We start from the raw sequence: 23,646 nt of genomic DNA on the forward strand, positions 1-23,646 counted from the left end.
TTGTGGGCCATTTTTTTAACTATTGGTATGTTACTCGCTATAGAACTTTGCTAAGAAATGCATAAATTATATTTAAACAAATACAATTAAAAAAAAAGAGGCAGAGACTCAAAAAGGTGGTGGGAGGTGGTAATTTAGTGGTTAAGGGATTGGCTTTTGGATTTGAAGGCCATGAGGTAAAATCCCAGCCACATCAAGATGACACTCCTTGGCCCCTGAGCAAGGCCTTTAACCTCATAGCTGCTCGTATGATTGAGATAAATGTAAGTCACTCTGGACAAGGACATCTGCCAAATGTCATAAATGTAAATGTAATGTAAAAACAAAATATGTAGTAATATTACAACTGTGACTTAAACTGAGAATCATTGAGCAAATGAACAAATGTTCTTATAAATTTTATAAAGGGTAAAAAAAATATGTACAGTTAAAAATAATTATAGCTGTTGTGTTGGTGTTTTCATTTGGAACATAAAACCATATGATTCTGCTTTGTGGGCTTGTGCAGTTGCCCTTTATAAAACACTAAATGGTGAACGCATAACTATAAAGTGACCCAAAGGCAGATGGAGCAAGTTTTCTACCTACACTACTGACTCACCTAAAGAGGATTGATCTGTTGGTTTCTTCCTGTTCTTATTATTTGATTCTTATTTTTTTGTTTTTTGCATACACTGTGTTGAGGATAACTGGTTCCCATGATACTCAATTTACACATAATAAACCTTTCTCTGTATTACACTGTTCTCACTGCCAGTGTTCAAAATTGAAGTCCTGTCCTCTCAGTGAGGAGCGGAATGAGATTTTATTATTTTTTTTCATTCCCAGAATAGTACATAAATCAAAACAATAGATAGAACAAAAATAACACAACAATACAACTTTTGCATTTTTATAAAAAATCTAACAAAGCAAAGCATTGAACCTCGAAGGTCAGCATTTAATCAATGTGCTGTCATTTGCCCTGCGCAAGCTGTCATTGTCCAACAATGTCTGTCAATAGATATTTGAACAGGAAGGGTACTTTATATTCAGATGATGCGTTGCAGAATCAATACCTATTTGCTCCTTTTTTTTTTTTTTTTGTTGTTACCTGGGAAAAACAAAAAGGTGTAACCTTCTGTAACGAAACAGCTAACTGGCCTACAAAAAGGAAATAGTAAGATTTTTTACATTACAAGAAAATGCAACAGGATAATGTGATACGCAAAAACATATGTACTTAAAAGCCCATGATCCTCCTCTCTCTATAAATAACCTTTGTTAAATAAGGGCTCGTCTTACTATAGTTATTATACAGAAATACAGTATACAGTAGAACCGCACACATTGTACTGTATGAGACAGCACAATTCTTCATAAATTACCCTCTTGGGTTTTCTGTGGATTCAGACAAGCCTCAGGCATGGAAGGAAAACAGAACTTTGTAAAGTTTCTTTGCTTGTTGTCCTTAACAAATTGCTTTGTCAGCATTTTGGAGCCTTTCTATAATAAAAAATTAATAAAAAAATGTTTTATATATATATATATATATATATATATATATATATATATATATATATATATATATATATATATATGAAGTAGGTCCCTGGAAACAATGGGGTTAAAACTGTATGTAATTTGGGGTTCTTTAATCATTGGGACATGAAGTATAGTATGCTGGGTGATGAATTCAGCATGTGTGCACAATATTGTCTCTCAGTATATGCCCACAAATAGTTTCTAAACGGCACAGTTAACATTAACAGAAATAAAGCAAACCTCATGACAAATACAATATTTCACCACATGTCAAAAGCATACATTACCAGCACAACCTAAAATTTTTTTTTTAAAGATACAGCCTGCCCAAATCAATCGGAAACCTGAGAGTGTGATTTTATTTGATAGATGTCTCTTAATCAGAATGGCACAAGCAGATACATTTGTGGATTTGTTTAGATGGAGTACAACATAGTCATACATATTACACACAATTGCATTTTGTGTTCTCCCACATATGATTGAAATTTTTCTTTAAACTACTTAGCAGCAGATTTGCCTTTAAAGTCTCTCTGGTCATGCTGAATGAATGCAGATTGTCTGCAATTGTGAGGACCATGCATTTTGAATTGTGACGAGCTAGTTTGTAAAAATGTTTGCTTCTGACACAGAGAACATGCTATTTTAGTGTGGTTTTGCCTGTAAATACTGTAGAACTTTGATAGTTTCATGCCTTCTGAAGCAATAACCTACAACACAAAACATGCATTTCTTCTGTGCATGTAAATATTTGAATAGCCACTGCAAAGCTCATGGGGAGCAAAGTTAAGGTAGAGGCCAAGTGGGGAGCAATGCTCTCTCTGCAGCTAGAGAGGGGAGAGACGTTCCCCAAGAGGCAAAAGTTGGAGCATTGCCCTCTATGAAGCAAAAATGTGGTTTGCTGTATGTGTTAGGGGGGAGTGCACTGTGAAGCAGGTAGGAGGAGTTTATATTAAAATCTTTGTTCTATAATCCTTACATTCTTTAAAGCTGCTTTGAGACAATGTCCATTGTGAAAAGGGCAATAGAAATAAACTTGCATTGAATTAAATTGACTATTGGCAATGTATTTTTTTTCTTTGCACAACCTAAGACCTAGTTCCAAAGAACCACTGCTTTAAGCTCTGTGTGCTACTAGTAATATAATAAACTGCTGTGACATTGTCAACCTGATAGTTTTATAACAATATTGTGGGTACTTTCTTGGCCATGATGTTTTGCTAATATAAAAATACTTTTACTTATCACTTGTTGGCTAAACTCAGTTCTTTATATCACAAGGAACAGGTTAGTCATTACAACTCAATGATCTCCTCTTGGTTTTCTTTCAGTGTAAGGCTGTAAACAACTCCTGCTGTGATGCATGTGGTGTAATGATCCTTTAGGGGGCTTCTGAGCTGTATAATTTCAGCCAAATTAGTCACTGATGTTCACTTGACAGTTGATTGTTGAGAAAGCAATAGATTTATTCTGTCAGTAGTGGTAACTAGTTGTGCATAAATATAAATACAAATATAAATGCATCTATGTGACCTGCCATTTTTGTGTTTGTTACCCTTGACTCTCTGGGCACTAAAACAGTGATATATAAACTTTAATTTGCTTCACTGCTATTTGTATTGTAACAAAGTATTATATCAAAATTAACTCTAAAGAAATTATCTGTAATCAGCTCCAGCTGTTAAAACACTGTAATTAGGACTACGGTTCCTTTATCCTTAAACAAAAACAGCGGGACAGTGGCAGAAAAAGCCAGCATTTGCACATTGTGTGTTTTTAAAGCTCTTCACACTTTCACTGCGAGGTAAGTGGCATGGAGGGTGTTATACCAGTGGGAAGGTAATAGCCAAATTGCACATATCAGTATTCAGACCTCCTATGTTACTATAGACTTGAGTGCTTGTCAGGGGTTGTTGGAGTTGTTTACACAGAAGAGAAAAACAGAGATGTCTTAGTTATGCTTAATACTGACCTTGAACTCAAGTTTTTCCTGCATTTGATTTTTTTTGCAAGAAACAGTGTGAAGTCTAGCACTGATGTCTGACAGTATGATGTAATTACTGTATGCCATGATGAAAAGTGTCATGAATGCCTAGTTGGAGACGTATGCAATTGCAATTGTGTTATATTTAAGGAAGCAAGCAAACAACTCTAAAACAGATTAAAACCATGAACAGGATGACACATGATGACACATGATGGTTACAATCAATGCCAGGACAAGGTTGGATACATGACCTGAAACAAAAGAAAAACATATGGCGTATGTAAATAATATGAAACATGCAGCGCTTGGCACAAGGGGGAAATTTCTCACAACTACAACTACATCTCAAAACCTGAAACGAGTCCAAACATTGGACTTCTACAATGAGACATTTTATTTTTTTGAGCCTGTCTCTCATGTGAAAATTACTTTTTCCATGAATTTCTAATACATGGACATCAGAGCATGTACATGAAATGAAGTGGGGTATAACTCTGCTTAATATTCCATTCTGTGTGTGTGCTCCACTCAGTTGCACATGGCATAAGAAAACATTTTGTCATTCATTGTGCACACACGGTGATAAACAGTCTACTAAAATTTCACTTGAACATGAAATTTTAAAAGCAAAATGTATTTATTACCTAAATTACATTGAGTACTTAGATGTCTAGCTGGGTTGTTAGACTGGTAATCACCCGGGGCTGAGGACGGATGATTTCCAACAAAAAATGTTTAAAAAAAATGTTTAAAATAGCGTTCTAACGGAACGGTTTCAGATTCTTGAATGATACTGTATTTCAGTTTTCCTTACTGAATATGTATTTAATCATTCTTCATTTCATAGTTTTTTCTTGGTTGTGCTTCTTTCAGAAGCATCTGTCTATGTTGGAGTTTCTCTTCAATCATTTTTCAGCCATCACATCATGTTAAAAGAATCAGCTTTGAGGCCTTCAAAATTTCACATCCTTTGGTTGGATGGTCAAAGAGCACACTATTCAGAGCTCATAAACCCCATCTGTACATTTATATTCAAATTTATGGCACTTAGCAGATTCCCTTATCGAGAGTAATGTACATAAGATGTTTGTCTCTCTATCAATAAACCCTGTCACTGGTTCACCACTGTTCCTTTCTTGGACCACTTTTGATAGATACTGGCCACTGCAGACCAGGAACAGCTTACAAGGACTGCAGTTATGGATATGTTATACTATGGTTGGAAGCCTGAATGCCAACATCCCAAGCCCTTGGTATACTTATTCAAATTGAAAAGTAATATTGTATATTAGATGTTTTATTACTGTCAAGTCAAGTCAAGTTTATTTCTATACCGCTTTTCACAACAGACATTGTCTCAAAGCAGCTTAACAGAATTTTAAGAGATAAGGTGAATGGTGTGCATTTATCCCTGATGAGCAAGCCATAGTAACTGTGGCAAGGAAAAACTCCCTTAGATGTTATGAGGAAGAAAACTTGAGAGGACAAAACAGGCCTATGATTAAAAAAAAAAAAAAAAAGAAAAAACTAGTGCATTGGGTTGAGCAGTGCTGAGTAATTTGAGTGAGCAAAGTGCAATCTTAAGAAAGACATTTTTTCACTCTGGCGAAATAATCAGTGCTCTGCTCCGCTTACATGCTCTGATGAATATTATTCTATAATCCTCTGTACTTCTTCTAATCTTTGCAATATAAACTCACTTTTCATGGTATTAGTAAAACCTGCACATCCATGCATTATAATCAGCATCTAAATGAATAAAATCATGCAAATGCAGGTCAAGAGCTTCAGGTAAGATTTACAAAAAATTAGAAAGGGGTTATCTGTGGCTTTAACCACAGCCTATTTGTTTTTTTATTAAATCAGCTGGTTTAAGTATTTTAGGAAACTGGAATGTCCTGATTTTTTTTTTTTTTTTTTTTTATGTTTTCACAAAATGGTGTGTGCAAAAACAAAAAGTCTCATGTGTGGAGGGTTTATTCCGATTCCCTTTCAATAGACATGATTCTGTGCCTCTTTCAGTTTTTATGTTGTTACTTGTGAAAATAATTAGATTATTTACATCCATTTACAACAAAATATGATCTGAGTGGCCACAGAGTATTTTCAAACTAGCCCAATCCTGTAACTGTTTTGTCACTATAAAGAAATTGTGGGGATGAGTGTCACTGTCCAAATTAACTTTTTCTAGTACTAGTTTCAGTTTTCACTTGTTTTATGTATTTCACCATAGAAGCTAGAGTAAGTGTGGTTGCAAATTTACATTTTAATGGTTGGTCACTCATGTATTGTGTTTGTGAATATGATACTACCATGTGTCCATGGTGACTCATCAGCTAATTGGTCTTCTGATCAAATTCAGATGTGGGCTGGTTGCTTGGATAGGGACTTAGAACTTAGCATCTGTCCTTTAGAAAATAGCCCAGGGACAGGCTATAGGATAAAATAATATTATTTTATAGTGAAATTCTGTGCAAGAAGACCTCTTGCCACACACTTTAATAGAGATCTAGTCAGCCTTTTGGCAAGACGGTGGGACGAACAGAGGGCAGAACTGTATGTGTTGGGTGTACATGCATCGTTTAATTGAAGGAGAAGTATAGTGCCACTGAACGCTTAACAGTTATTTTTGCAATATATTTCCCATGTAGTTTGATGTGATATGCCAAAAAATAGATAAATAAAACAAACAAATGGCAGAGAAAGAGTTTGACCCTCTTTTTTGAAAATTGCACAATTTATTATTAAGTAGTCACAACAAACTCCTACAGGTCATTGAATTGCATTCTTGCATTGAATATTGGCACTGTTCATGAGTCCACTAAACAGGAATACTAGACAACAAATGTGTGCATAGGAAGGAGGTCACAGATCTAAAAAAAACAAAAACAAGGCTGCCCAATTTAAGTTTGTTCATGAGCATGTCTATAAGCCAGAAAACTATTTATTTTTTTGTGGACTTATGGATTTAAAATGATAAGCATTATGGTTGGTGAAAAGACACAGAAACATTCCAACATAAGCACCTCATCCTATTCATGAAGAATTGGTTTGGCAGTGTTGTGATTTTGGGATGCCTTTTTTGTCTTTGTCTTAGACAATGTTTTGCCATTATTGATGCACCCATGTATTCTGGGTTTTAGCATCAAATTCTACTGAAGTATACCATTTTAGACTGGCTAAAATCCAGATCTTAGAAATATTGTGGAAGGATCTATAAAAGGGCAGATCACAAAGAAAAACCCACCAGCATCACTAAATGCCAATATTCTTTGAACCCATTGAAATACAATGATTGGATTATTGCTCCCTAAGGGGGGTCACACCAGTTATTAAAACAAAGCGTCACATTTTTTACATACATAATTTATACATACATAATTTTGGAAGTTTTTGCGCAAAACAAATACTAGAAAATTCTATAAATGTACATTGTTTGAAAATCTTTTTACATTTTAGGTAAAATTTCTACAGAACTACTTAAAATTTTGTAGTGACTGTACCATTTTATTGTGACTAGTGACTCTGTATTTAAACTTTTGCATAGTACTGTATTAATTCAATTAAATTTGATCTGTATAGGACTTTAAAAAATGGACATTGTCCCAAAGCAGCCTAACAAGATAAGCAGGTAATAAAATGTATATGTATACATTAGTGCGTATAAGTTTAGTGCCTACATAAGTTTATCCATAATAAGCAAGCCAGTGGCGACAGTAGCAAGGAAAACTCTCTGAGATGGTATGAGGAAGAAATGTTGGGGGGAACCAGACTCATAAGGAAACCCATCCTCATCTGTGTGGCAACAAATGTCAAGTCAAGGAGCTTTTATTGTCATTTCCACCAAATATAGCTGACACAGTACACAGTGAAAAGAGACAACATTCCTCCAGAACCCTGGTGCTACATAAAACAACATAGAGCAACGTCGCACAATATAAAGCTATATAACAGAAGACAGGATTAAACACATCCTCATAGTTTGTGAGTTTTTTTAGTAACTTCATGTATTTTTAGGCTGTTCACATGGAACATGAGAGCAATGAGTTAAAGAGAACTCCATGTTTACAGAGCTTTGAATCAGGCAGAACTGGAAAGAAGAAAAGGGACAGGACCACTGGACACTGGTACCTCAAATGCATGTTTAATTTGACAGAGTTTAACAGAAAATAAAGCCTTCAGTGTGATATTGGATCAGTTATCATATTCTTAATGGATTTTAATGGATGTTTACAGGCATCTGGAGATTATTTCTGGGTGCACCACAACACAGGATGCTAGATGGAAATACACTCTAGACAGATTTCCAATCCAAACATCATACATGCTCATTTACACCTGGCAAGTAATTAATCAATCTACAGATGTGTACTATATAGACACAACATTTTTGTGGGCCCCAGAACATAAGATTTGTATCTGCATATTGAACATCCCATTTAAATTTAGTCCCCATTTGCAGTTCTTATAACCTCCACCCTCCTGGGAAGATGTACACGTAGCTTTTGAAGTGTGGTTGTGGAGATCTGTGCTCATTCAGCCACAAGGCCTGGTGTGCAATCATTGTTTCAATTAATGCTAAAGGTGCTCAATCAAGATCTTCCACTTCAGTTTATATAAACCACATCTTCATGAAGCGCTCTTTGTGCACAGGGGCATTGTCGATGTTGGGTGCTGCCCCTTAAAGGACACGGATTCTGGGAGCACATGCGTTAGCTTAGAAAAAAGGTTGCAAAAAAAAAAAAAAAAAAAAAGAACAGAGAGAAATGCATGTTGTTCTAATGTTAAAACCTCACTGAACTTCTGTAAAGATTTAAAACTATATTCCCAGCGTGGTGAGTAATTCACATGTTGTTTAAGTGAATTGATAGTTTCTGATATGTTATGCAAGCTACTTGCGATTAGCGCCTAAACGGCTAATGTTATACACTTCTGGTTCAACATTTGTTGTTTTCTCTTTTATATTGCTTTTTGAAATTTTCATGCAATATATGTTGCTTATAGTTGATAAAGGTTAGTATGTGTTTGTAAAACAGAGACTGTTCTAGAAACGTGATAATGCTTGATGCACATATGTAATTGTTGATTATAATTTGTGATATTAGCTTTATAGGGATTATTATATCTTGATTTATAAGCATATAATTTAATGCTTATTATCTAGAGTTGATGTTTGAATGTTTATAGAAATTTTAATGGTGATGTAAACAATACTTGATTGTAATTGGTGAATCTATTTGGGTTTACAGTTTGACCACACACAAACACATATCTGTACACATGAATGTGCACAAAGTACTCAACTAAAATTAAACTACAACAACGACAACTACCATATGTGTTCATTGTGAGTTCAGCACGAGAGGAATAAAAGACAAAATCAAAATCCAAGTTAATGTTATCATTTTGTGGGTAACATTAAAGTCAAACACGAGGAGTTAAGAAGATGTTGTTGTTTGAACAACAACAAATGGGTCTCAAGCGTCAACGTGGAGTTGCAAAGGCTGCTGTGACACGCTTGATGACACAGATTACAACCGTTATGAACTCTAATCAACCCAAAGAAGTGGAGATGAAACTTGTTGCTTTGGATGAGGCTGTAATACGGTTTCATGAGATTCATGACACATACCAAAAAACATTAGCTGATGATGATGACCTTGATGCTTCTAAGGGCTATTTAACATCGGTCGTACGTGATGTTCAGGACTTGCAGCACACAGTCCTGATCTGGCTTGATGACTTAAAGCCATCAATGGAGGAACCAATCATAGATTCGTCAGATGCACTTAATTTCCAAGAGGAAGAGCAAGTGCTTGATGAAATTCAATTCAATTCATTTTTATTTGTATAGCGCTTTTAACAATGAACATTGTCTCAAAGCAGCTTTACACAGATAATGTGGTGATTAAATGTAAATATGTTCTTTGTAAGTAAGTTTGTCCCTGATGAGCAACTGTGGCAAGGAAAAACTCCCCGAGATGGCATAAGGAAGAAACCTTGAGAGGAACCAGACTCAAGAGGGAACCCATCCTCATCTGGGTTGCACCAAATGTCCATTTGAAGCAGATATACAAAGTTGCGGGGTACAGTGATGACGATCAGAAGCAAACTGCACTCCCAAGTCAGTGCAGCAGACCGCCAAAACCAACTACAGTCCAATCCGTCCTCAAAGCACCCGTTCTACTCCGGAATTACATGGAACCACCCAAGGTGTTGATGAGAAACCGTCCCAAGCTGCACAGAAGTGTGAAGATCCACGGAGGGGAGAGGGGCAGGAACAGTGGTCACTGGAGCCTCAGGAGCATGTTTAACTCGACCGAGAGAGAGAGAGAGAGAGAGAGAGAGAGAGAGAGAGAGAGAGAAAGGATATGGATTATTAAGTGTAACTATTGGTGTATGAAAGTTAATGTCACTGTGCAGTTTGGACTCCGGCAAGACTCGCTATGGCAGCATAACTAAAAGCGAGAACCAGAAGGTAACACAGACATGAGGGATCTCTGGGATAAGAGACGACCCACCACACCACCGTCAACAAACCCGAGCGAATGTGTGAATGTGAGGGGACGACAGCATACAAATATACCAGTTCACCAAACACTCTATATCCATGCTCCCTCCAGATCTGAGCCTTTACCTAAGAAAAATCGACTGATAAAAGGCTTGAGTAAATAAATAAGTTTTCAACCTCGACTTGAACACTGAGACTGTGTCAGAGTCCCGAACACTGGTTGGAAGGCTGTTCCATAACTGTGGGGCTTTATAAGAGAAAGATCTGCCCCCTGCTGTAGTCTTCATTATTTGAGGAACCAACAGATAGCCAGCACCTTCTGATCTAAGTAGGCATGGAGGGTCATACTGGTACAGAAGTTCACTCAGATACTGCGGTGCGAGACCGTTAAGTGCTTTATCGTCAGTAGTAATATTTTATAATCAATGCGAGATTTGATTGGGAGCCAGTGTAGACTGATTAAAACAGGGGTGATGTGGTCGTATTTCCTAGATCTAGTGAGGACCCTTGCTGCTGCATTCTGGACTAACTGAAGCTTATTTATGCACTTACCGCACACCCAGACAGTAAAGCGTTACAGTAGTCTAATCTAGAAGTAACAAAAGCATGAACTAGTTTTTCTGCATCCTGTAACGACATCATATTTCTAATTTTAGCAATATTTCTAAGGTGAAAGAAGGCGATCCTGGTAATATTATTCACGTGAGACTCAAAGGAAAGACTCGGGTCAATAATCACACCAAGGTCTTTGACAGCCGTACATGCTGAAACAGAAACACCATCTAGAGATGCTACGTAATCGGAAAGTTTACTTCTAGCTGCATGTGGTCCTAGTAAAAGTACTTCCGTCTTATCTGAGTTGAGCAGAAGAAAGTTATTAAGCATCCACTGTCTAATGTCCTTTACACACTTCTCAACATTGTTTAGCTGATCTCGCTCATCTGGCTTTGCTGAAATATACAGCTGTGTGTCATCAGCATAGCAATGGAAGCGAATCCCATGTTTATGAATTATTTCACCAAGAGGCAGCAAATATAAAGAGAAAAGCAGTGGGCCTAAGACAGATCCTTGAGGAACACCAAACTGTACCTCATAAAGTGTGGAGAACTCACCATTTACATCCACAAACTGATAGCGATCAGTCAAATAAGACCTGAGCCAAGAGAGAGCTGTTTCCTTTATTCCAACAACGTTCTCAAGTCTAGCAAGCAGTATAGTGTGATCAATGGTGTCAAAAGCTGCACTAAGGTCGAGCAAAACAAGTAAGGAGACAAAACCCTGATCACCTTAACTAGCGCCGTCTCTGTGCTATGATGAGGCCAAAATCCTGACTGATACATTTCAAAAATGTTATTCATAAGCAGGTGTGAGCATAACTGCTGTGCTACAAACTTTTCTAAAATTTTTGATATAAAGGTTAGATTTGATATCGGTCTGTAGTTGGACAACTGACATGGGTCAAGGTCAGGTTTCTTAATAAGGGGGTGGATAACTGCCAGTTTGAAGGATTTAGGTACATAACCAGTGCTAATGGAAGAGTTAATTATTTTTAAAACAGGTTTAATTACCTCTGGAGCTATCTGTTTAAAGAAACTTGTAGGCAAGGGATCGAGAATCTGTTAACCCTCCAATGTCTTCTGTGGAACAGCTATCTACCCAGCTTCAAGAGGTACAAAATCTAAGACAGAAAGAAAAGAGAGTTTTCCATGCTTTTTGCTCAACAGGAAGAACGTCATCTTCAAAAGGCTAAGTTAACAATAAATAAAGACTTTTCAACTCCTATCTCAGGTAACCCATCCCTTAACTTTCGTCCTTCACCCTCAACAGTGAACGAAAATTCGTTATGCCAACTACTAGAGCTTTCAAGGCAACAATATCAGTCACACGTTGATTCCATGCACCTACCACCTGTTGATATCATTAAGTTTGATGGAGAACCCTTAAAGTACTGGCAGTTCATGAGATTGTTCTCCTCTGTGATTGATAAAGAGACAGTGCCAGATCAAGAGAAACTCTCTCGACTGCATCAATACACTGTCGGTCAAGCTAGAGATGCTATCTCACATTGCTTGTACAACCCCAACTCAGGCCAGGGCTATGTGGAAGCCATGGCTATTCTGAAGAGACGTTTTGGCAATCCATATGCAATTTCACAAGCATGGGTTGACAAGGTGCTTAACTACAAAGACATTAAAGACAACAAGCAGTTGCAAAGCTTCGCTGACATTCTGTGCATCTGCAGAGACACTTTAAAGGCAATGAAGTGTGAGGAAGAGCTGAAGGGTGGTCGCACTTTGCTACAAATTGTAGAAAAGCTACCTGAAGACTTAAAGAAAAGATGGCTCACAATAAACTACGAGATCATCAAGTCTGGCCGTTTGCCAAAGTTGGATGACATAGTCAGTCTTGTTGAATCAGAAGCTGCTAAGAGAGCAGATCCTATCTTTGGGAATCTTCTTAGCCCTCCTAGTAAAAATTCTCTAGCAAGTTTTAAATCGAGTACTAAGCCAAGTTCCAATAAAAAAAAAGCAGACATTTGCAACAGTGTACACACCTAAGACAACATCAACATTTAAGTGTCCAAAGTGCACTGATGGACATTTTCTGAACCAATGCCAAGCTTTTAGAGCTCTGTCTGTTCAAGAGCGTTTGGCCTTCGTTCAACAAAAGCAACTCTGTCTAAACTGTTTTATGAAAGGCCATCGTAGCACAGTCTGTACTCGCAGCTGGGTATGCAAGGTGCCTGGATGTGGAAAAAAACACAACAGTTGGCTGCATTCTGCTATCATAGCTTCTAACAATGACAAAAGCCAATCTACCAATCAAGCTATTGAAGATGAGCCAGCTGCTGACCCAACACAATCCATTCAAGCACATGCCACCAGAAAGTGCATTGAAGCCAGTCAAAGGAAGATTGCACTTCCCATCTTGCCAGTAGTGGTTTCAGACAGACACAACCGATTCTCTATGAATGTCTTTGCTTTGCTTGACAGTGGCTCCAATGGGACCTTTGTTTCTAAGAAGCTAGTTCATGCTCTTAAGCTAGAGTCACGCAAAATGAACATTAAACTAAACACCATGGAGACCAAAAATCTCAACGTAGTCACTCTAGCAGTGGATCTACGAGTTGAAGATGCTGAACAAAGGAACTCTTACCTTATGAAGGGAGTGCTTTGTCGGGATCACCTGAACATAAGTCTAGACAACCTAGTCACACAGCACGAGGTGATGCAGTGGCCACATCTGAGGGAAATTGCAGATGAAATTAGTTTACCTGATGTTGATTTAGCTGATGAAGTTCACCTGCTGATAGGTCTAGACCAGCCAGACATACTTGCTCCTCGTGAGACACAGTGTGGGGAGTCAGGTGAGCCTTACGCAATTTTGACTGGCCTGGGGTGGACACTCCATGGACCAGTAGCTGACGGTTCAACATCTATCTCTACCAATTTCATTCAAGCTGACCATTCTCTACAACAAGCTGTTAAAAGATTTTGGAAACTGGATGATCCAGTGCATGTGAACAATGACTCGTTATCAGTAGTCGACGAGCAAGTTGTGGATCTATGGAACAAGCAATCAGTCAAAGTAGATGGTCATTATACACTCCCAATCCCTTTTAAAGAACATCCACCACGACTGCCTAATAACTACACAATGGCCAAACATCGATTAGACCTTTTAGGAAAGAGGCTAAAGAAAGACTCAACTTTGCATCAGAAGTATACAGAAGGTATCAGAGACTCTTTGCTAAAAGGATACGCAGAAGAGGTCATTGAAATAAACAGAGAAGATGGTTGCGTGTGGTACCTGCCACATCATCCAGTGCTACATCCATGCAAGCCAGAGAAGGTTCGTATTGTCTTCGATTGTGCAGCACGGTACCAAGGTACTTCATTGAATGATCATGTTCACCAAGGACCAGACCTTACTAATAAACTACTAGGAGTTCTTCTCAAGTTTAGGCAAGAACCTGTTGCTCTGAATGCAGACATTGAGAGCATGTTTTATCAAGTCCGAGTACCATCTGGTGAAAGAGATGTGCTTCGCTTCCTGTGGTGGGAAGATAATGATCCAGACAAACCACCTAAGCATTATCGTATGACGGCTCACCCTTTTGAAGGTGTCTGGAGTCCTAGTGCAGCCAATTTTGCCTTGCAGCGTGTGGCTGAAGACAATCGTGGAAAATTCTCTGATGTCACTGTAGAAAAAGTGAGGCAAAATTTCTACGTCGACGATTGTCTCAAGTCGGTAACAACAGAGAAGGTTGCTATCAAACTTGTTTCCGAACTCCGGGAACTGCTCATTTGTGGAGGCTTTAGATTAACCAAGTGGTTAAGCAGTTCTAAGGAAGTGATGAAAGCAATACCAGCTGAGGACTGGGCAAAATCATTGCATGAGGTAAACCTTGACCAAGAGGATTTGCCATTTGAACGAACACTGGGCGTCCTTTGGGATGTGGAAAGAGATTGCTTCACATTTGACGTCAAGGCAGTGGAGAAACCTGCAACAAAGAGAGGAGTATTGAGCACTACCAGTTTCATCTATGATTTGCAAGTCCTTTCATGCTCAAAGCAAAAGCAATCTTTCAAGAGTTGTGCCGCATGAAAGTCGACTGGGATGAGGAGTTACCGCTGGACATGGCTGCACAGTGGCGCAGATGGTTAAACGATTTGCCTCTGTTGTCAGCACTGACAATTCCAAGATGTCTTAGACTAACATCCACTAGTTGCTTGTTAGTTACCCAGCTCCATCACTTTTCCGATGCTTCAGAACTGGCTTACGGTGCTGTTTCATACATAAAGATTGGTGACATTTGCAGGCTGGTAATGTCAAAGGCCAGACTTGCACCAATCAAGCCAGTTAGTATACCACGACTGGAGCTACTAGCAGCAGTAGTTGCTACAGAGCTGGATCAGCATATCAAGCGCCACTTGGAAATTCCATTTGAAAAGACTTTCTTTTGGACAGACAGTACTATCGTACTTCAATACATCAATAACAAGCATTGTCGTTTCAAGACATTCATTGCCAACCGTATTGCAAAAATACATGAGCGTTCAGAACCATTGTCAGTGGAGATACATTAACTCTGCTTCTAATCCTGCAGACGATGTCTCTCGCGGAATGAATATGGGAGAGATTCTGTCAAGTGAAAGATGGGTATCTGGTCCATACTTTCTACAACTCGAGGAGGAACATTGGCCTGCTCAACCAATCATAAATGATTTGCCAGAAGAAGCAGAGGTCAAACGGGTTAAAGAGGTCTATGCAGCTAGTATAAAACCAAACCAAGTGATTAAAAATGCAGTGGGCAGACTACTGGAGCGATACTCCAGTTGGCATCGATTGAAAAGGGCTACTGCTATACTGTTGCGCGTCAAGGCTTTGTTACGCAAGAAAGCAAAGGTGCATCTTTCTGACCCTATCACTGTTTGTGAGCTCCAACAAGCAGAGTTAGCCATTCTCAACCACATACAAAGTGCATTTTTTGGATCGTCTCAAGCCAAAACCAGTTCCCTTCTCAAGCTTAAACCCTACGTGGATGAAAACAACCAACTCCTTTGTGTGGGAGGCAGACTAACAAATGCCCCAATTCCCTTTGAGGCTAAACATCCAGTGATCCTGCCTAACAATCATCACGTCACTCAGCTTATAATCAGTCACTACCATCTTCGCTTGGGTCATGCAGGTCCAGAGCGAGTACTTGCAGAAATTCGTCAGCGTTTCTGGATACTAAAGGGACGTGCTGTCATTAACCGAACTCTCAAGTCATGTCTACAGTGTCGCAAGTTAAGAGCTAAGCCACAAATCCAGCAAATGGCAGACTTACCTGACTCAAGAGTGACACCAGGTGAGCCTCCATTCACTCGTGTGGGCATAGATTACTTCGGGCCATTTTTGATTAAGAAGGCACGCAGTGAGCTCAAGAGGTACGGATGTTTGTTTACTTGTCTTACTACGAGAGCCATTCATTTGGAAGTTGCGCACACCCTCGATACTGACTCCATCAACGCCTTACAGCGATTTATCGCTAGGAGAGGCCCACCCATGGAAATACGCTCGGATAACGGGACTAATTTCGTTGGTGGATTACGAGAGTTGCTGAAAGCCATTAGTGAATGGAATCAACAAAAGATTTCTGATTGCCTGCTGCAGAGCAATGTAAAATGGATCTTCAATCCACCTGCCGCCTCCCACATGGGTGGTGTTTGGGAGCGACAAATTCGCACCGTTCGTTCCATTCTAAACACTGTCCTATCACAGCAAGCACCAGATGATGAGGGGTTGACAACACTGTTTTGCTGCGTTGAGTCTATTGTCAATGGTAGACCAATCACTAAACTCTCAGACGATCCATCAGATCCTCTACCACTCACACCAAATCATCTGTTGCTACTTCGTTCGGGTCCGATTCTACCTCCAGGAGCCTTCGTAAAACAAGATCTTTACAGACGCAGATGGCGCCAGGTGCAATATCTGGCAGATGTCTTCTGGTGCAGATGGCTCAAGGAGTATTTACCTGCATTGCAACAACGGCAAAAATGGTTACACCCAAAGCAGAATCTTCGGATAGGAGATCTTGTGCTTATTCTGCATGAAAACACACCACGCAATCACTGGCCGCTAGGTCTGATTACTCAAGTCTATCCAGGTGCAGATGGACTTGTGCGTACTGTGGAAGTGAAAACACAGGCAGGAGTCTTCAATCGTCCTGCAGACAAAATCTGTCTACTGGAAGCCAGTCTTCTCAGTTGAATTAGCTTAATTGAGACATCTCCCTTCCTTCGTTCGAATGACCTGTTTGGGTCATTGGGGGCCGGGATGTTGGGTGCTGCCCCTTTAAGGACACGGATTCTGGGAGCACATGCGTTAGCTTAGAAAAAAGGTTGCCAAAAAAAAAAAAAACAGAGAGAAATGCATGTTGTTCTAATGTTAAAACCTCACTGAACTTCTGTAAAGATTTAAAACTATATTCCCAGCGTGGTGAGTAATTCACATGTTGTTTAAGTGAATTGATAGTTTCTGATATGTTATGCAAGCTACTTGCAATTAGCGCCTAAACGGCTAATGTTATACACTTCTGGTTCAACATTTGTTGTTTTCTCTTTTATATTGCTTTTTGAAATTTTCATGCAATATATGTTGTCTATAGTTGATAAAGTTTAGTATGTGTTTGTAAAACAGAGACTGTTCTAGAAACGTGATAATGCTTGATGCACATATGTAATTGTTGATTATAATTTGTGATATTAGCTTTATAGGGATTATTATATCTTGATTTATAAGCATATAATTTAATGCTTATTATCTAGAGTTGATGTTTGAATGTTAATAGAAATTTAATTGGTGATGTAAACAATACTTGATTGTAATTGGTGAATCTATTTGGGTTTACAGTTTGACCACACACAAACACCTATCTGTACACATGAATGTGCACAAAGTACTCAACTAAAATTAAACTACAACAACGACAACTACCATATGTGTTCATTGTGAGTTCAACACGAGAGGAATAAAAGACAAAATCAAAATGTCTTTAATGTTTCATTTTGTGGGTAACAGTCATGCTGAAAAAGGTTTGGGTCTCCTAGTCGTCTTTCAAGTGATGGAAAAATGCTACATCATTTACAATTAAATGCCTCCAATTTTGTGGAAACAGTTTGAGGGCAAAACACATATGGCTAGAAAAGACCAGACAGACACTGTGTAAAGCTCAAGATCAAATCCCAGATCTCAGTGGTCTCATATATATATATATATATATATATATATATATATATATATATATATATATATATATATATATATATATATATATATATATATATATATAAACTGTATTTCATCTAAAATAGCTTCCTACTGAGCTTTCATAGCTTTTTTATTTACAAGCCTAGGTTTTTCAGTTTATATCAAATATCAGAATAAAAAACAAAAGAAAAGGGGTTCCATTTTAGATAGGAGTGAACCCTAATGTGGGCTTTGGCTATTATATTGTATTTACTTTAGGGTTTAATATGTTTTGTGTTGTGAGATTCTCTTCTGCTCAGCATGGTCATAAAGAGTGCTTACCTGAGTTGATGTCCTCAAAACACAGATCACCAGTTTATGAAATCTTAAAATCAATCTAACCAAGCCAGTGTTAAAGTCACTGAGATAACATGTTTTCTGATGTTTGATGTGAACAGTAACTGGAGGTCTTGAGTGTAGGTTTTAGTTTAATTTATATAAACTGTAACACACTTCTGTCTTAATTTTTTTCCTGATTACAGAACAAAGTGCTCGACATTGATGGGGTCAAAGTCAAACTGCAGGTAAGGTCTTCTTCTCTTTTCAGTATGCTGTTCATGTCTTAAAATATCTTGTATTTTATTGAAAATCTGCTGTAAGCTATAGTTTAGCAAAAAAAAAAGTAAGACTTTGCTTGTACTATGCGTGTTTGTAATTGTTTACCTGCCATTCCCATTAAAAATGCCTTTTAAGGCCTGGTTATATACTGGTTCTAAGATAAAAGTTACAAGGCTTAATAGGACTGAAACACTGGGTTGACATTACTCTTGTAATGACTATTAGCCTGTTCCCCATATCATCTTTCTCTTTTTATTTTTAATTCTCACAATTTATTTAACTCACTTTATATCTGTAATTTCATTTTTTGTTTGTCATCCAAACCAGGCATTTTTTAGGCCATAAACATCTTAAATTAGAAATATGTCACAGAATTCTCAGATCAGATATGTCCATTAGGCCTGCATGTTGTGCATGCCAAACGTTTTTGTTACATTATGCTTCATATACTGATTGTTTACATGTGTTTACATGTAGCAAACGTATTATTTGCCACAAATGTGACAGAGGTCAGAATAAATATATATAATAAATGTATATGGCAATAGGAAAAACGTATATTTTAATGTACGTGCACAAGCACGCAAAAAAGCAGGTTTTTGAAGGCTCTCTGAAATCTTGACATAATTATAGCTTAAGAAGGAACTGTTATAATTGCCATCAGATTACCCTTGGGAGTAAAAATCTTTTTTACAACCAGGTGGCTTTGCTCCAGGCAAATACATTAGTAATAAAGTTAAAAAACTGGTTAAAAACAAAGGGCTTTTATTATCATTACCATGGAACATCAGAATTTCCATTACCATGGAACATCAGAATTAATTATATTAAGGACTGGGCATTGAGAGATAGATGCACCAGTCATCCTTAAAGAAGCAGATGGCATTTATTTTAGAAAATCTCTGCTGCATTAAATGTAGATTTTAATTGCATTGCAAGAAAAAAACAAACATTCCCACTTGCACCAACCAATTTCTACCCATCTTTTGACACTACACACTGTGTACCTTTTTCATTGCCTTTTAGTGAGAAATGGTAAGAGATATTACCTCTGATGACTTAATTTCAGGGCCAGGACAATTTCTAACATAATCCAAAAATTATGAATCAAAAACCATTATTTCTAGCCAGTTCTGTTTTACATCTGATACATTGGCAGATAACAAACACTTTCAGTGACAATTGTCTACAGTCTAACCGCCCAGATGGAGTGAAATAGTGGTGTAGGTGACAAGCTACTTCCCCAGTAGTAGCAACAGAGAAAAATGAACCAAATTTAAAATTTGGCCAGCAGCCCAAATTAGTTGTTTTCGGTATTTTTATTAAGTTGCTGTAAACCAATGAGTTTTGGCAAAGGGATTGTAGTAACTAATGAAGGCAAGCTAATATGCAGTCCTATGTAATATTACAATATGGCCTTTACTGCAAAGACAGAATTAGCATTCCAGCTCATGACATATGATGCTCATCCATTTACATATTGTTTCCTCAAATAAACACATGCACAAAAGCCATCCACAAATTTTACTCATCGAATACAGATGTCTGGCTCTTTAACCACTGTGAATCAATGAATTAGTCAAATTAAATAAACTAGATTTGCTTTGGCAAGATTTGGGTTGGCAATGGGACAAATGCAAGAACATCAGCAGAAAATAATGCAAGAATGTGGTCCAAAACCAAGGATTGTGCTGCAAACTGATATTTAAGCTGCCTTAGTAAAATTGATGTTGGATCTTCCACTTGACACAGCTGAGTGAGTACCTAACCCATTGCTATAGTTGTGAAAGTGCGTGACTGGGTTGTATGACCTTATACAACACAGTCTTGAGACCTGATAAAATTATATGCATGCTTACTGCAATATAGAAGCACTACCAATCCACCGTTTGGCTGATGGAGTCTTGTTTATAAATTTATGCAGCATGCTAGGTCTATTGCTATAGAATTGGTATATATATGGTCTAGACACAAAAAAAACTGTATGAAAAACAAAAGAAAAAATGTAACATTTTCTTATCTCACTATATTTTTCTCTTATATCTTTAGATCTGGGATACTGCCGGCCAGGAGCGTTTTCGCAGTGTTACACATGCCTACTACCGAGATGCCCATGGTGAATCACAACACACACAAACATATTGTAGTTTAATTACAGGTACATGTTTTGGCAAAAGAAAACTTTGTTTGTTGCTGGTCCTGTTCCCACGGTTCCAGCTTATTTGTTTTGAGACCTACCCTAAAGCACTAAAGGTACTTGTGGGGGGACAGAGGGAAAGAATTGCACATACAAAAACAGAATAGTGTTAGTAGTTATGCACTGTGCTATTTTATTTCTTGACACTGCAAAATTGTTCTACAAACTTTCTGAAATTTACCAAAAGGTGATGTGAGATGTGACTTTAAAGTGGCCTTTAATGCTTTATTAATATTTATACAAATGTTTTCAATTTTATCACACAAATATATCTTATACTTGCAGTTTATATTCATCATAAATAATTGAATCAGTAGGCCATTTACATCAGTAATTTCACTGCTGCCAACATAAAATGTTTTAGTGCAAAAAACGGTTATGTGCATCTGCCACTAGATGGCCACAATTATGTTTTTGGGTGTATGTAGGTGTGGGTAAAAAAAAAAGCATAAAATAATTGTATTAAGCTTGTTTAAAATCTAATATTATGAAAATATTTGTTCAAAAATACAGGAGAATACAGGAGAATATGACAATACAACACATGGTTACAAGGCAATGACAAATGTGATAACAGAATATATCACATTCGTCATTGTCTTATGACCATACCTTTTATTATATTTATATATTATATATTTTTTATATATATATATATATATATATATATATAAATTAGTGCAGCACACATTTGTTTGACCGTTTTTATTCTAAATATAAATAAATACATATAAAATTCTTCTACGCAACACGTTAATTAATGACATCCTTTTTTTACACACAATATATAAAAAATTGTAAAAAGCATTTCGAAAAATAATTTTTGATGCAACAGTTCCTTTGACCACATGGCTTGGTTCTTGCTCAGATATGCAGTGTCAGCTGTGAGGTCTTCTATAGAGAGGTGTGTGCCTTTCCAAATCATGTCCGATCAATAAATGAAGAATGAACACCAGAATACAAAGCCCTAGCATTGTGAAATATAGCTAGCATATTTCTCCTGGTATGTTATGACTGCACAGCGTGACCACTGTGTGACTGACACAGTGGTGCTCTCAAATGTTACAGCCCTGCAGCCAATGCCGGACACATTATTGTTCCAGTGGAAATGTATTTAAGTCATACAAGTTAGTGACAAAAAGGATTATATTCGTTAGTGACAGAGGAACTCCTGTCACAGACATTAGGTTGTATTTCTGCTTGGGTCTATTTGTATTATGTTTGGGCTTATTCTTTCTACTAAAAGTGGCCCCAATCAGTACAAATGATACATTATTATACTGACCAATGACAAAGTATACATTTTACTGATTCATAGTAATCACATCATGTTTTTAGTAGATTATACGTATGGTCTAGTGGTTAGGATGCGGCGCTTTCACCGCTGCGGCCGGGTTCAATCTCCGGTCAGGGAACCAACCCCAGCCACTCTCTGTGCCGGTCCCAAGCCCAGATAAATGGGGAGGGTTGCATTAGGAAAGGCATCCAAGTTTGATCCCAAGCCCAAGGTTAATGTACAAGTTTACTTTTTTATTTTTTCTCATATTTTTCATGTTTGCATGGCTTTCCTATAGGCCACATGGGTTCTATTTCTGTTGTATTGGTGCATCCATTGTATATACCTGCCTCACACCCAATAATTATGAAAAAGGGTCTAGTGACCCTGTCATGCATAAAGTGGTTACAAAACCATGTTGTACATGGTAACCTGAAATTTCAATCTATCAACCAATATAAGTTCCACTAAAAGAAGTTAAAAACTGAGTAACTAAAATGTTATTCTTATTTGGGAATGGAGGTAACTGCACTTATTTCAACTGCCAGGTTTCCCCAAGCTGTAGAATCCCTGCATGTGAGGGTGTGGAGGAAGACTTAAGAAACAGAATGTTAATTAAACTCTAGGTCCTTGTTTATTCACACATGCTTTTTACAAAAAAAATCTATAAAACTAAATGGTGCAACATAAACAAAGTAGCACATAGGGCATGTGTGTTCTGCCCACTCAACCTTTTAATTGCAAAAGATACAATTGCTTGAACAACACGATGTTAATGAGCCAAATGTTATAGATATATAGTTACGGTTTCCTGTGAGGCAATGGTAAAACCATAAATTGATTGATTGCGATAAAAGTCAGATTAAAAGCTATCTTACATTTTTTAAAGGATTACCAGGCATTGCTTCCATACAGTTAACCTTGATATTGCCTTACTTAATTGTGAACTTTCACCATCTGCCACAACACTGAAGTAACACCATGCTGCCCAGTATGAACATTCAATGTGGTACCCAAACCCACAACCTTGAGATTAAAAGTTTCATGTGCTTTCAACCAAATAACATTACATCCTCACTGTATACATTGTGCAGAGCTGCTTACATAAAGAATAATGGAAACCTCAGTGAATCCAAGAATAAAGTGCATCCCCAAATTTCTTGTGAATGAGTCCGATTAATTTAAATATCAGAAATGTCAACACAAATTTTGAGATAATTACCTAGCAATTCTAAAATAATATAGATTTCAGGCACTGTAAATTAAGAAGTACTAACAACTGAACATACAGCAGTGTTTTTCTTCCTGAAAACATAGAGTGCATCTCTCTTATGAAGCCAGTATATTAGAATTACTGATTAAAATGTTGCAGTCTTTAACTGCTGATGTGCTTGAGATATACTAGACAGAATAAACAAGACATGTTTTGTTTCATGAAATACCACTGCCCTGCAATTTAACAATAGTTGTGGTACAATGTCTTTTTAATGCTTTTTAATCTAAATTAATAAACTGTTTTCAAAACAAGTACAAACATATTCTTGAGCTTGTTAAATAATATTAGGCTTGTTGGAAAGCTTTTTGATGCCTGCATTTGTCCTGTAAACAAATAAGAAAAAATTAAAATGATAAAAGCTGTGATATATAATGCATATAAAAGGAACCCTAATGTGTCAGTTTACATTAAGCAGACTACTCTCATATGAGTTTACAGGAATTTAGGCTGTTGTGTCTCATCAGTATTTGGTTTAGTAAAATATGTGGTGTTGATGTTAGTATGACCTGGTGCAGTTCTT

At 37.5% G+C, this 23,646-nt stretch overlaps 1 protein-coding gene across 2 annotated transcripts in view; it reads left to right on the forward strand.

The window, feature by feature from the left end:
- The window catches only part of LOC124397063 (ras-related protein Rab-26-like), a 111,596-nt gene that overhangs the window by 40,761 nt on the left and 47,189 nt on the right, over window positions 1-23,646 (forward strand). For both annotated transcript variants that reach the window (XM_046866519.1, XM_046866520.1), the window contains 2 exons: window positions 18,302-18,343; window positions 20,427-20,493. In XM_046866519.1, the coding sequence (XP_046722475.1) occupies window positions 18,302-18,343; window positions 20,427-20,493 (109 nt within the window). The remainder of the gene's footprint in view (window positions 1-18,301; window positions 18,344-20,426; window positions 20,494-23,646) is intronic.

Source organism: Silurus meridionalis, chromosome 14 (assembly GCF_014805685.1).
Source record: "Silurus meridionalis isolate SWU-2019-XX chromosome 14, ASM1480568v1, whole genome shotgun sequence".
In the NCBI taxonomy this organism is placed as follows: domain Eukaryota; kingdom Metazoa; phylum Chordata; class Actinopteri; order Siluriformes; family Siluridae; genus Silurus; species Silurus meridionalis.